The sequence below is a fragment of the Ambystoma mexicanum genome, chromosome 7q, assembly GCF_040938575.1.
Source record: "Ambystoma mexicanum isolate Mex_15411 chromosome 7q, UKY_AmexF1_1, whole genome shotgun sequence".
NCBI lineage: Eukaryota > Metazoa > Chordata > Amphibia > Caudata > Ambystomatidae > Ambystoma > Ambystoma mexicanum.
Window position 1 is genome coordinate 903,845,147 of NC_090941.1, and position 15,357 is coordinate 903,860,503.

Genomic DNA, 15,357 nt, shown 5'->3' on the forward strand with positions numbered 1-15,357 from the left:
TAAATAGTGACTGCCTTCCCATTACTCATTTCTAGTGCCTCTATAAGTGCCACTAGTTCCGCCACATGGAGTAATGCAAAGGCAACCATCTCTCCAGTCTGACCCGGTAGTCCCCATCCACAAAGCCCACAATGACTGCACCTGTGTCCTAATTAATTATTGAAGACCCATCACTGAAAAGTACCTCGCCCCCGTTCAAGGCATCCTATTTAATGTTCATCCTCTTTCTATTCTCCCACATAAGTGACACAATCATGAACAATGTCATCAGGTTTCACTCTCTCTGCAACAAATGTCACAGGATTGACTATGTCACACTGCACGGGATGTATTGATGCATTTGATATAATAACCTTGCATCCTGAAACTCTTAGGGTCGTCAAAGCCGACTTGGATTTTTCAAAGATCGCAAAGACTGCATGCTCCATGTACAATGTCACCGGGCAACCCATGGTAATGGTCAGTCTTTTGAATTGCAAAGATGCTACTGCTAAAGCTTGCTCAGAGGGGAACTGTCCCTGCATCACTGGGTCTAGGAGTCTGTTATAGTACACTAAAGGTTTGTGGCCTAGCGGTGTTTGCTGAGTCAGGGCCACTGTTATCACATGCCCGTTTGAATGAGAAAACAAATAAAATGTTTTCTTGTAATTCGGGGTTGCCCAGACCATAGCAATACGGATCGCCACCTTAAGTTCCTGAAAGCAAGTTACCATTTATTCAGGCACTTCATCAGACCTTTCACCTTTTGCACTTCTTTAAGTCCCTGCAGTAAGGGCCTCACACTAGAGTAGTCAAAGATTCATGATCTACAATGGTTACAGCGCCCCAAAAACTGCTGCATTTGTTTCACTGTGACTGGCTGAGGCATATTCTAAACTGTGTTGGCTCTCTTTGCCATTACCTTCTGTCCTCTGTGGCAACATCACTTGCCCCAAATAAACTTCTGTCTGGCAGTACTGCAGTTTTTCTATGTCCACTTTGTGCCCCTTCTCCACAAGCAGGGCGAAGAGCACCATTGAATCTCCTCGACACTGCTCTTCTGAAGTGCTACAGACTAATGAATCACCCACATACTGAATTACGGTACTGGACACATGTAAATTCACCAATTCCATTTGAACCACTGTGTGACAGGCAAAGTATCATGAGAGACACAGACCCACAAGTAACAGTTTCAACATCTTTATTTAATAAGGTTTGGGGGTTGGTGTAGCATCTAACTGGCTCCAACTCTAATGGGATTGTTCCCTCAACTGATGTTTCTAAGGGCCGTCGATGTACGAAAGTCCAGAACCAAAATCTGTCAATACCTATGCTTGCCCTCGCTCTTAAACCAAATGTGATGGGGGATCTTCTTAAAGGGAAAAATGGTGATTCAAAAGGAAATGTAAACCACAGATGGTTTCAGGTAGTCTTACCAATAGCTGTAGTCTGCCAGTTCAAAATAGTTATACTCAAACGGATTGCCCTTGGAACGTTCCACATAGGGCTCTTGCAGCAAGTCAATAGAGTTCACAATGTCTCTGGGTCTCTCTGCGTTCCCTTCCCCAAGCTTCGGTCCTTCCAATTCCAAACAAAAAGACACAGATCCCGACAGGCCTCTCAGGGTTCCCTTCACCAAGTCTAGGTCCCTCTTCATGAAGTTCAACAATGTCTCTTGCGGGCCTCTTAGGGTTCCCTTCCCCAAACTCCTCTGATCTCAAAAAAACAAAAGATTCCTCTTGTCAGGATGTACCTTTCACTGTACAGTTCTTTCATGGGGGTAGTATCAGAGACTTTTGAGACTGCTAGGTTCTTTGCTCTTCCCAGGTGTGACCACTCTAACCTCTAATCCCCTCTCCTTATCCTCTGGCACCTTTCCCTCTTCTGTGGCTCTTTCACTCTGTCCTTTTCCACTTTACTGTTCTTCCTGCACACCTTCATTTTCTGGAATGCACACTTGCACCCTTCATTCCACCTTTCTGTGCCTCTTGCACGCTTCTCCTTACTTTCTGCCGTGCTCTCTTGCACCTTTAGTTTCTCACTGTGCTCTCTTGCACCTTCATTTGCCCTTTAACATTCCTCTTGCGCACTCTGTATTTCTTTCGGATCGCTTGGACCCTCTTCCTCACGTTCGGGTTGCTTGCACCCTCTCTTGACTGTCCATTTTCCTTCATGCTGTCTCTTTGCTATCTCTCTGTTACGGGTCACTTGCACCCCTCTCCTTACTTTCAGCTCTCTCTCGTACCCACTTGACGGTTTCCGTGCTGCCAGCGCACTTTTGCTGTCTTGCATTACTTCCGCGCCTCTAGTGCACCTTTTCTGTCATTCCACTTTGCTTTTGTTCACCGCTTTCCACCTTTCGCTTGCTTCACTTTGCTTTTACCTTTCTCTTGCTTCATTTTGCTTTCTTTCCCCTTTTCCAGCTTTCGCTTGCTTTTGTCCCGCTTTCGCTCACCAGGCACTTCTTTCAACAACGCTCCTGCTACCGCTCCATCCACCTGCATACTACTGAGTTTCTCTCTATCTCATGAAGCTTATTAACAGTAGCGTGGCACCAGTGAGCAGGTCAAATGGGTTTGGGTCGAGGTCAGGGTTTCACCACCTGCTCCTCAGACGCCCTTGGAACTGGCACATGTCCCAAGGGAACAAGCATTTTACTGAACACTGCCGGCAGGATACAGCTGCCTCGCTCTGGCTCCCTGGAGACAGCAACCCCTCATGAATACCGGGCCAGCGTCTCAGTACGCCATTCTCTTCCAAATTCTCTCTGAGTTAGTAAGTACTGCCCCTTCGAAACAGATCTTTTGCCAAATTTTTCTGAACAAGCTTAGCCTCTGCCTTTTGTGCCTGTTCTATACTCTCCTTTTCTTTTTCTTGCCACAATGTGTGCTTGAATTTCCAGCCAACTCTTGGCCTCCATCCCTACCACCTTATATAAATTGTGCTGAACTTCCTTGGGGAGTCCCTTCTTTAGCATGTGGTAAATAATCACCACACTCTTGTCCCACATTTCTCCCGTCTCTGCCCTCCACATCTCCTGAATTAACTGGATGTGTGAGGCAGGATCATCCAATTTCATCGTTGTTCAAATAGAATGTATATCCGGCGTATCCCCTGCTACTAGCCATGGCGATGCGAGTACCCTGTCATGTCCTACAACAGGGAACTCGCATCGCCATAGCAGGAGGTAGGGTAACTACACCCTGCTCCCATATCCCCTGACACTTCTACAGACATGCAAGCATACTCAGCATTATCTGGAGTGCTGGCTCCCATCCTCCCTGCTCAAACCCTGTACCCTTGGCAGTATTAGAGTTCTCCATGTCCACATTGACCACTTTGATAACCGATTTATCCAACCTAACAAGAACTTGCCCATGCCACCACCTTCCTTCTTCTACATCCCTTACCTGTCTACTCCCTCCTTCCCGCTTTCATCTCTTTGCCGCCGTAGAAGCACAACTTCTTCCTCTGCTAGCCTAAGCATTTCTTTCATGGTTTCCCACTCTTGTATCTCTACTGCTCTTCACAACCTATCCTTTATCCTAGCAGGAAAAGGCCTTATGTCCTCCTTCTCCCTTGTTTTGAATCCTTCATCCGCTCTTCTGACTGGCAGTCTCACTCTTTCTCGTTCTTTCACCCTTAATCTGCCTGCTAACCTAGCAGTCAGGGAGAGTTATTGCCTTATCACTCTCCGTTCTCAACCTTTCTGCAGCCATAACCATTGAAGGAGTTACCCTTCCACTTTTCTCGCTATCCCAATTTATAAAAATCGTAGCTGATGGAGGTGTTACCTGTGTCCGTCTTGCAACCACTGGAAAAGCCTCTGGGGAAAATGGAGGTTCGAACTCAGGGTCTGTATACCCCTCTGTGGGCGATAAAGGATAGCACCCATATGTGGGCGGTACAGAAGGAATTCCTGCACACTCCTTTTTCGTCCATCCTCCACAGTTTTAAGACTATGGGCCTTCCTGCCTTTTTCACATGTTCTCCATAGCTCTGAAATATTTAACGGCTTCTCTAGTTTCTAGCTCTTGTGCCTTGTAGTCAAAAAAGTATGCAGGTTCTCCAATATCTCTGTATCACCCACGAAACCCCGCTTTTTGCCCCTTCCCAGTTTTTTTTCTCGTTTCCCGCAGTCACTCACCATACTCACTTATACCGCAATTACCTCGCTCATCTACTTGCTTTAATTCTATTTCTCACTCTTACACAAAAGACAGCATTTCACTTACCATAAACTGCCACTGCACCTCTAGGTAAGGGCTCCAGACAAGTAAACTAAAGAGTATCAAGACAAACCTCATAATGGACGTGCTGGGTAGGATACCACCTCATACTTCTAAAATAACAAACTCGGTAAATTATATTTACATGGGACTTACAACGTAAGACCGTTCACTCGCTCCTTTGCAGCATCCACTCTTTGAATCTCTGTAACCTTGACGAACTCCATGCACGCACTCCGATTCTACCCTTACCAAACCCCTTAATTCAAAGAAACAACCCTCTTTTCCCCTATTTCCCCTCTTGATTTACCCACCAAAGGTGCACTCATATGAACATGAAGTGCTCCGATGTGGTTCTCCGTCAAGTCGTCCTGCATAGCTAGACCACGGTACCATGCCTCTGGGGAACAGATTGGCCTTTAACCAATAGGGCACCCTCAAACCTCTTTTTCACTGTGCACAGAAGGCTGGTCCCCACAGAAAGGCGCTGCAGCTGAGTTGTGCAGACAGGCGACCCCCCCAAAGTCTCTGAAAGCCTGTGGTCCCTTCGTGGTAGCCAAATTTGTAGGGGTGGGCCCCTATTCACCTTAACCTTAAGCGGGCCTACCATTTTAGGAACTAGTGCACGTTTTGTACGTAAAGCAAGTTATTGTACAATTGTCCAGGGAGCAGTTAGATTGGGCCATGGGGCGAAACTAACCTTCGTCTCAATGAACCACATAAATTGACACATTATATACATTTTTGCAACAGTTGAAACGCTCCCATATATTTTATTGCAATCCACCTCCCACACATGATTGGGCAAGACATACAAAAAGAAATCCCATCTTTCTCCAATTCTTCCATTCTCATTGGTCATTGATTATTTTAACTACCATCTCCAGATCATATTCATATCCCTTCTTGGGATTCATCCGTGGTAGTTTGCGACATCATTGCACAATAAAAGATTCACATGCAAACATAATTCATTACTAGAAACAACTGGCCTGAGCCTTTTAACGTTAAACGTAATTGCACATGGTCTGCACAGATACTTTAACGATATGAGGAAAAGCTGAGTAAATAGGTTCTCTTTCAAGTGGTGATAGCCATCTTATCCACCCCTGCTTGCTGGCTCCATTGAAACATTCTAATCTAAAAGACCACAATTTCAACATGAACAACACATCTGGGAATACAATTGAAACTCCTGGGTTTTGATCACTTTATCCCCAAGCGCTACTTCACCCCTATATTTATGACTGGTCCAAACAAATGGCAAATCCCTTTGCAAAACTTCAATGTACTTGGGGAGATTACATTTGTTCCCTGCAGAACTACCAATCCATAGACACTGTGTCCTGTTCAACGGCTAACCATTTGCATGGTTAATTACTGTATATATATTTTCTCTCCTGGCCCCTGCTTGGATCCACCACCTCAGAGTTATCCTGTGGAGTCCTGGGGGAGTCGGCGATCTCTGGCAGCCCGGATGGTGTTTGCAATGAAGCCAGGTTGGCACATCCCGCTGGACCAGGTTGATTAACCCGGCCTGGCTGAGTTCCCTATTGTATTCCTTGTTCAGGTGTCATCTTGCAATAAGTGATGTTTGGCCCATGTGTGCGCATTCTTTTTCTCACCCTCTGCCCGCTACTGGCGTCCTTGTTGAGGGCAGGCGACTTCCTTGTTGTACCACCACGATCTTGAGCTGGCTCGTGTCGCCTTTCATGGGTCTTGATATCTTGGTCATGGTGGATTTTCTCTAGCAGAGCTGTGGTGGATTTGTGTATAGGGTTCCTTAACATACCAGTGGTGCTGCTACCTGCCTTTTGACCCATCATTCAATTCAATTGTGGAGAGGGAAGTTCTTGTAAGGAAAGCACTGATGGTAGTCCATTTTAGGGACTTGTAAATGGAGGGCTTGTTCATTGCTGTCAGGCAAAGGGCAAGCAGAGATCTAGGCTACGGCAATAGGAATCCAGTGTTAAAATAATAGTGGGATCACTGCTAGCAGATACTGTAAATTATCAAAATGAAATGAGTTACAGGAATGGGTAGGGGAACAGACAAACAGGAAGGGGGGTTGTAGGACATTGAGGCTTGTCAATTAGGTGACCTCCATAGTGAGAATTTTTAAGTATATAATAGAACAATTAGGTCAGGATTTCATCAATGTAGTTAAATTAATGTATGTGTGTAAATGTACTTCTTGAAAAGCAACGTGCAGAGGAGTTTCTTGAAACTGAAGAGGGATGGTGCAAAAGAGTTCGGGAAGGGGGTGAGTTCCTGGTCTTTGGGGCTTCACAGGAGAAAGAATGGTCCAGGGTAGGTTTTGTTCTTGAAGTTGGGAGATGGAGAGTTCCAGGCATAGGTTCTCTTTACTGCAGGGGTCTCTTCACCGCCTCGATCTAGCAGGTTTGTCAGTAAAGTATTTATCGGTGTTTTGATGGATGGTATTATAGGCAATGTGAGACAGTTTACATGTGCTTAAAGTCTCCATTAGGAGCCAGTTTAGAGAAATATGAACCTAGCATTATATCCCTAATATCAGATTAGACGCCACTTGATTTGCAGGTGAGGACTGCTAGCATAGACTGTTTAGACTCCATTCTAGAGATAACTGCGGATTGGACCATTGAGCTTAGATCTGATTAAGGAATGAGATGCTTAATATTCCTCTCCACACAGATTTGAAATTGGGCACCTGTAACAGCGTTTTTCATGCAGATGGCAGGTTGAAGCAAATTGTTTCTGACCATACCCAGTGATTAAGCACACTTGCGTAGGGAGGGAGAGATGAATATTTTGAACTTCTGAAAGTCTCTGTGAAGCACTCGGGTAGAATTAAAGCAACCTGATCACTGATCTTCACAGGCACTTGTGGAACTCCTGCTTTTGGGAGTGGATAACTTCTAGTAAAGTCTAAGTAGGAGCTTGCAGCCCTACAGATAAGGGGTGTATTGGGCGCTTTTACTCCCTAAAAACTGGCAAATGCTGCCAACAAATAAAAACTGGGAGTAAAACTATGCCTAATAAAATAGGGAACTGAAACATAGGAGATGTTCTCTTAGCTTTCGCCCACACACCTCCATAGACGTTTTTGGACCAGTAATACAAGTAGTGCCACAGGAACAAATACCTATTATTTCTGCCCGATACAAAGCTGAAAATGTATCTTTGTGTATGAATAACTAGGTGCAAAGATATGTTTATGACAAATACATTTATTTTATAGTTTTTACTCGCTTATGGAAAATACTTCCATCCCTTTGGGAATGGGAAATAATAATAATAATAATAATAATAATAATAATAATAATAATACTTTTGTACTCCCTAAAAATACTTTTTACAACAAACTTTAAAAATAGGAAGTACAATACTCCAACTTAAACATCTCATCTGGAGCATTGTGAGTATGTGTGTCCAGCAAGAATCTGAATCTGGGGCATCAGAGGTTCTGAGTCCATAAATCCATATTGAAGCCAGTGGGTCCATATTCAGGCCAGAGGGTCCATGGAGCCTGCATGAAAACCAATAAGGTGGTTATTGGTTAACTCTGCAGTGGCTCATAAGAAGGCTATCGATTTGTAGGGAGTGGTTACATTTGCAGACTGGACTGAACTGTACTGGTGTTGATGTTAAGCTTGTGTATTGGTTTATCAATTCCAATACGGTATCTCCTGGTGATGCCTCATGAGAGACCCATGGTGTCTGAGCAAGATTGAAGTTATGGCCTCTGAAAATGGTCAGGAAATGTGTGTTCTGGCACACTGTGCATTCTGCTGACCACCACTGACTGAACACCAAACCCCCCATCTGAGTAACTCATGCCAGATCCCTTTGGAAAGGCACTTGGAAGTACTCAACTGAGTTATCGTACCCATAAACTTAAGTATTCCTGGATGAGCATCTCCCACTACAACCCATTGGAGCCTGTAAAGAGGACGTGAGAAACATCTGAGAAACCTATTGCGCTACATTAAATATTGGGACTTGCTTGCTGGAAAAACATATAGGTATAGTCCTGGTTTTGTTCACACTTGGAACTATTATGAATTCAAATAGTGTGGAAGGGTTGTATAACGATATACAATGTCATATCACCGTTGACGAAAAAGGAAGCTTCTTTAAGGCCACCTACCCCAGAGTTTTTCTAGAATTTCTTGTATTGGCAAGAGGCAGGATAACCACCCAAAGATCCCATAGCAGAAAACAGCCTTTTGTTTAGATTTAGGGATTATAATATAAAAAAACAAATGTTCTGCTCCCTGCCCCCACTGCCTCCACCCTGCATTAGTTTTGCAGTTCTGCTACTTTAATTGCTACAATTTTACCCCTGACCTAACATCCACAATTTTGTAATCTCAAAGTGTTGTCCTGAGATGTATGTATCTGGGATGGTTCTAATGCACAAATGGGAGACCAGTGTAGGTGGACACTGCAATATACTTCACGGACACTTTTTATCTTACTTTTGAATACTTAACCCGCCTTTCAGCTGTCTCCAGCAATCCATGCATACCTCTGCTCGACATCACCCTAGTGCACCTCTGTGGAAAGGGGACATGCGTAGGAAAGGCTTTGTTGTACTAGCTTTGAACACATTCAAGGAGAGGTAAACAAGGAAATGCTGGTTTACTTTAGTTGATTGATAATGCATTTCTCCACAGTACACCAACAGTTTTAAACTTTTATTATAAAAGGGGGAATCGCAAGACGCAATATACAAATCCTATTTAAGGAGCTGGATGCTAAAAAAAAGAGTTCCTAACACTTAAGAGTTCTTTTAAAAATATAAAGCATGCCTTAAAATATAAAGCAGGCCTTAAATGTATAGAGTATATGGAACCTTAAAATATATATATATATATATATATATATATATATATATATATATATATATATATATATATATATATATATATATATATATATATATATTGTCCTTATACAGTGCACTGTAACTATATTACAAGAACCTTACTTGGGAGATAGACTGGCCAGGGCTATCTCAAGGTCCGTTCTTGCTTTAGATCTTCACTTCACTCACCTTAGTTGTCTTGCAGGCAGGGAAGCAGCAGTCCTTGTATGCTGGGCTGCATATGCAAGAAGCAGCCTAGCAATATATGGCCGGGCTGCATATGTTGGGTGCAGCCTGGCGTGGATTGCAGCAGCTTGGGGAGACCCAATGAATTCCTCAACCTTGGCTGTGTCTGCTACCAACGGCTCTGGGAGTTTTTGTGGCCTGTCTTATTGGGCAGGCCTTTTACGATTCACATAGCGATATGCCTGATGCAGCCCGGAAAATGGCAGTGATGTAGGGCACACCCTGCCCACAGGAGGTGGGAGTGCCAGTGAGCCAGGCCGTGGAGGTAAAGGAAGGTGCCGGGAAGTGGGAGAGAGTTTGTCGCTCCCCTCCCTCTCGTTGGGAGAGCCACACATTGGTGCCCGGGCCACAGCGGTGGCAACGGGGTGCCGCAATACCAGCAGGATAAACCAAGTAATTTGTTATTTCCGGCACTGCACTGAGCCACCCTCCGATGTGAGAGTTGGGATTCAACTGACAAGAGCGCTCTGGTCACGCCTTTACTGACATTATTTTGTTTAGGTTTGAAGGGTCAGCCACAAGGCGTCATTTGCAGGGGTGCCTTCAGATTAGTTTTCTTTTCTTTCTGCTCCTCCCCACCCCCACAGAGAGTTACATGGATGTCACTCAGGTGTCAGATACAGTTAGTTGGAGTACACTGGAGCAACCAGGTGACACATTTGAAGTGATTATCTGCTCATGTGTACATTTTATCACAGGATGCTCACCCATTACTTTAGAATGGCTCTTCAAATAAGATCTGTTTTAATATTGTTCAATTTGCAACTATATTTGGGGCTTTTGAGAATGGACTTGTGGAAATGTCGATTATGGCAACATGATTTATGTACATTGCTTAATTTTAGTCTGATTTTATGTACGATGGATGTGGCAATATGTTATCACAATTTCTTTCAATAGGTATGTGTTGGGTTTGTGACCTGTATAAATAATGCTAAATAAACTGGAAGCTAATATAGTTCTTATGTTATTGTTCGTGATCTGGACAGTCACACAGGTAATTCTCTTATAAATAACAAGTTAATTGGTAAATCTTAGTTCTGTCTCGTCTAATTATTTAATGGGCAAATGATGCATGCAAATGTAGCGGAGATGAGAGGCAAAACGCACCCTAGGGGAATTGGCATTTAAGTTTATTTAACAACATGCATTTTCTGTTGTGCTCTAGATATGTGAAAAGCTATTTACTGCCAGACAAAGAGAAAATGGGCAAGAGAAAGACGACAGTGAAGAAGAAAACACTGAATCCTGCTTACAATGAGATTTTGAGGGTAAGTAAAATACCCTCATACTGTCCATAGTCAGGTTCCAGTCCTCCTTGGAGTTGTACAGGTGGGAAAGGCGTTTCATACATGTTTGGAACTAAATGTACACGGTACGTGTACTTTATCTAGATCCTATGTTAAAGGTGTGTACAGTTATTGTTCACATAAACTAAAGTATCACTGGATGAGCATATCCCACTGCACCCCATATGAGTCGGTACAGAGGACGCGGGGAACATTTCAGACAACTATTGTGCTAGTTTTGTTTATTTATTTGTAGAGCGCTCCAAGCCCTGAGGCAGGTTAGTACTTACGAGTTATAGCACCACGTGTAAGTTTCTTCGCACGTGGACCTATTATAAATTCAGATAGTGTGGTACAGTTGCATACAATATAAAATGTTATAACAGGGTTGACAAAAAGAGGATCGTTTAAGGCTGCCACTCCCAGAGTGTTTCTAGAATTTCTTGTATTTGCAGGATCAAACCTCTCCATAGGCCATACACTGTAGCATGGATGTTGTGGCTTACAAATCTTTAAGTCAATGCAAGATTCCCTATTTCAGACAGAAGCAGAGCAGAAGGCTGTGGACTACATTTTGTCCAATGCTGTACATATGACTATAAGATGTCGGGTAGCAGTTACGAATTTGCTGGAGGTACACATTGTGATATTACTAATATAATTTGCCTAATGTATCTTAGACTGACAAAATGTCTCCTTTAATTGCCTCCTATTTCGTCCCGATGAAGGGTTCACACCAGAATCCCAAATAGTGTAAAACCCATGAATGTAAAGACTGATTTATAAATGCATCTGTTTAAGTTTAACTTGTATTGAAGACCAAGTAATTAATGTGTTACTTGAATCATTTGATAATAAATTGCAATCACACAAAAAATGGTCTTCATAAACGTCTGCTTTTAATCCAACAAGAGTGTGCCAGGTGGCCCCGGCACAGGATTCTATAGAGCGCACATATCTTAGATTCCATTTACACTAGTGGACAGGGCATCTTTTAGCTGGTGCACCGTGAGCTGTTCCCAGAAGTCCATCAGAACGGCAATATACATTCAAGACCATATGCAGTGAACGCTTTACCAATAAATAAACATACAAAAAATCTGACGATTTGGGTTTTTCATAGTTTCACGTGCTTTTAATATTCCCTGTGGTCTCACAAGTGTTATCAGGGGGAATAGGCTTTTCCTGAGCATTTATAAAGGATGCCAAACGCCAGGGAAGTCTAGGTACTGTGAGGTACATTGTCTGGCCATCACCTGAGGGTCCAATCTATAGTACAGTTCTATAGTTGAAATTGGAGTGCATTCTCACTCTTTTTGTGAACGCCTATATATGCTTATTGAATTCCTCAATATAATCTTTATGCCGTTAATAAATGTTCTTTAAAGGATGGTTATTAACTTTGGTTTCATTTATTTTCAGTACAAGATTAACAAGCCACACTTGCTGACCCAGAAATTAAATCTTTCTGTCTGGCACAATGACACATTTGGACGAAATAGTTTCCTTGGCGAGGTAGATATTCATTTGGCAGCCTGGGACTGGAACAACAAACAAATGAACTGGTACCCTCTGCAGCCACGGGTAAGACTTTTTTGTTTATAACTTTGTCCTAGAATTGCTAGTCTCTGCTCACATGGCTATGTTAATGTTAATTGATATTTGTACCGCGCACTATCACCACCCGAGTGGTCCCCTGGTGCTCTGGCGGCTCTGGAAAAAAGGGAAGGGGGAGGGATTAGTGGGGATAAGATGGAGAACTGCAAGAGAGCAGTGATGTGCTGTCAGCAGCCTCAGCCTGGAAGTCCGTTGGCTGGGCTTCAGGTGTCTTGCGGTGGGTAGTCATCGTGTGCTGTTTGTGCAAGTCTGTGTGGTTTGTTTTGTTGTAATGTTGTGAAGTGTTTGCGGATTGTTGTGTTGTAGTCTTGTGGTTGTGTTTGGTTAGAGTTTGAGAGGTGTATGCAGAGGGGTTAAATTGTAAGTGGATTGGTTAATTGGCATTCCTGTCTGGAAGCGAGGTGCTAAATTTCTGTATTCTGTCCAGGTAGGGTGCGCAAGCATCTCTGCGTCTCAGTTCAGATCTGGGGCCATCCAACACTCAGTCCCTTTCACACATGGCATCCACTCGCATTCATAGCCTTGCTCAAGTTCGCCACCGGCCACCTATGTGACACCTGTCGTCTGTATGCGGGGCAGGTAGGCATTTGTGCATCCCTTCAAATCTGGCCCAGAGAGCATTCCCAATCCAGTTGGTTTGTTTGTTTAATATTTATTATGTGAGCCAGACCCGAGGGTATCAGGGAGCAGGAAATAAGATGATGTACAGGTTACATTGGTAGCAAAACATCTAATGTAGCAATTAAAGTGTGGAGCATACAGTAGTCAGAGGTACAGAAGAAATGTACAGCGATTTACATGTGTGGTCAGGTTGTACAAGTTCATTTATCAGAGTTGTCTAAGAGCCATATAATCAGGTTTTGCCTAAATATGGTGAAGGTTTGGTCCATTCTGAGTGTGGCAGGTAGTGAGTTCCACAGTTGAGCTGCTTTGACTGGGAAGCTGGTACCCCCAATAGTGGATAGTTTGAAGCGAGGCAGCTAGAGTTAACTAGTCTCGTAGGTCTAGTAGATATTTTTTGTGGATGAGGGATGTTTTAGTCTGATTTTCTCAAGTGTTGATAGCCACTTGTATTTCCTTCTTGTTTCAGAAATATGTTCTTTCGTAGTAATACTGAGTGCAGCTCTAAGGGCATTATTTTGGAGTATCTGTATTTTGTTAGTGATATATTTGTTAGCTCCAAAGTATAGGGCATTACAGTAGTCTAGTTTGGATATAATTAGAGCTTTAGCTAGGGCCATACAGCTGTTGGGTGAGAGGAATTGTTTACCAGCTCTAATTAGTTTGCATGTGTATGCTGTCGAAGAGGCTAGAGGGTTTACCTGTTTAGTGAATGTTAAAGTGGAGTCTAAGTAAAAACCTAATGTTTTACTTCCTTGGCAACCTTGATAAGGTTCCCATCAATGATGAATGATGAGTAATTCGTGCCAAGTTTGGTGAGGAGATATGCAGAGCCCAGAAAGAGAAGCTCTGTTTTGTCGTCGTTCAGAGGCCGTGAGTAGCCATCCAAGTCTGAACGATGCTGTAAATTCTATTAACCAATGCTGTATTCTTGCAGTAATCCCCGGTAAGTGATAGGAGGATCTGGGTATCATTTGCTTAATTAGTGTAGATGATAACCAAATGGTCCAACTCATCAAACAGGGGCTTGGTGAATATATTATACAGGGTTGGAGAAACACATGAACCCTGGGGCACCCCGCAAGTGATGGAGATGGGGTCAGCGGCTACAGAGGGCGAGAAGATCCTCATAGTTCGGTCACTGAGGGAGGATTGTATCCACTGTATGGCCTCGCTGGAGAAATGGGCAGCTGAGTCCAGGTGGCTACATAAGACGTTGTGGTCCACCAAGTCGAAGGCCGCCGACCGGTCCAGGAGGAGGAGTAATTCAAGTTTTCCATTGTCTCATAATTCTCTATTTGGGCTTTAAGATCAATGAGAGCAGTTTCTGTGCCATGTAACGGCTGAAAACTAGATTGACGAGTGCCTAAGAGTTGGTTAAATTCTAAGAAGTTCTGGATTTGGATATTTGCTACCTTGTCTAGGATTTTCAAAAGGAATGGCACTGTGGTGATGGGCCTGTAGTTGATCGGTATGGAGGGGTCTAGCATCTAGCATTTGTTTTTTGAGAAGAGGGAGTACCCAAGATTCCTTGAGATTGCTGGGTATCGTGCCAGATGTGAAGGACGCATTAATAAGTTTGATAATGAAAGGTAGAAAAAAGGGGGTGGGGGATTCCTGGATATCTTGCTTTTGTTGATTTAAGGAAATTACTTTTCGACGCTGTTTGTTGCGTTTTTGGTTGTTTATTCATGAAATGGTTTATTTATCTTGAGTCATGGTACACATTGAAATACATCCGGGGCTCTTATAGCCCCATGTGGTCAGCCGACACGTGTTTCGACCCGTAGGTCCTTATCAAGGCGATTGGTTCTGGTGTAGTGCCCCCTATGGGGTCCTGGTAGAAATGTTCTTGATTTGTGCTGTGCATACAGTGGCTCCTGTTCTGTCCTGTCAACAACGGGAACAGACCGTGCACCAGGAAACTCGAGGGCCCAAGCACAGTATTGCAAGGGGTCGTTAGAAGAGGTATGTTAGACTTGTGCATGGATAGTTTTGGAGACAAGGTATGGTTGTCCAGTATATCTACTATCCTGGTTGGTGTCGACATTGTGAAGAGTACCATTAGCCATAAGTAAGACACCCAGGTAGGCTAGGTTAGTCCGTGGGTACGCAGTGTAATAGTATAAAGTACAATATAGGAGTACGGTAACTTGACTCGTTATTGCAGGTCGCAATGTTTGAACAGCAGCTGTGGTAGCGGTTCGCCGGAAGTCCATAAGCTAGTACCCACAGGTGAGTGATGTTTCTTCTTCTTTCGGTTTCCACAGATTGCAGCCCAGTTGATATGATGAGTGCTGGATGGTGTGTTCTCAGGTAAGATAGAATAATCGTGTTCTTGTTCTTGCAGGATTACAGGAAGATGCTAAAGACCAGGAGCTGGACACAGTGAGCGTCACGCTGCTGGTTGCAAAATAACACAAAGCGTGTTCTGCAGTCAGGGTGTGGTTTATATAGCCCAGGTAAAGTAGTACCAGGGAAAATAGTTCCCGGCCTGCCACACCCAATACACTTGGTAATTATT

The 15,357-nt window shown here is 43.6% G+C and overlaps 1 protein-coding gene across 25 annotated transcripts in view; it reads left to right on the forward strand.

The window, feature by feature from the left end:
- The window catches only part of SYTL2 (synaptotagmin like 2), a 573,462-nt gene that overhangs the window by 477,562 nt on the left and 80,543 nt on the right, over positions 1-15,357 (forward strand). For all 25 annotated transcript variants that reach the window (XM_069639800.1, XM_069639806.1, XM_069639810.1 and 22 more), the window contains 2 exons: positions 10,475-10,577; positions 12,018-12,179. In XM_069639800.1, coding sequence (XP_069495901.1) covers positions 10,475-10,577; positions 12,018-12,179 — 265 coding nt within the window. The remainder of the gene's footprint in view (positions 1-10,474; positions 10,578-12,017; positions 12,180-15,357) is intronic.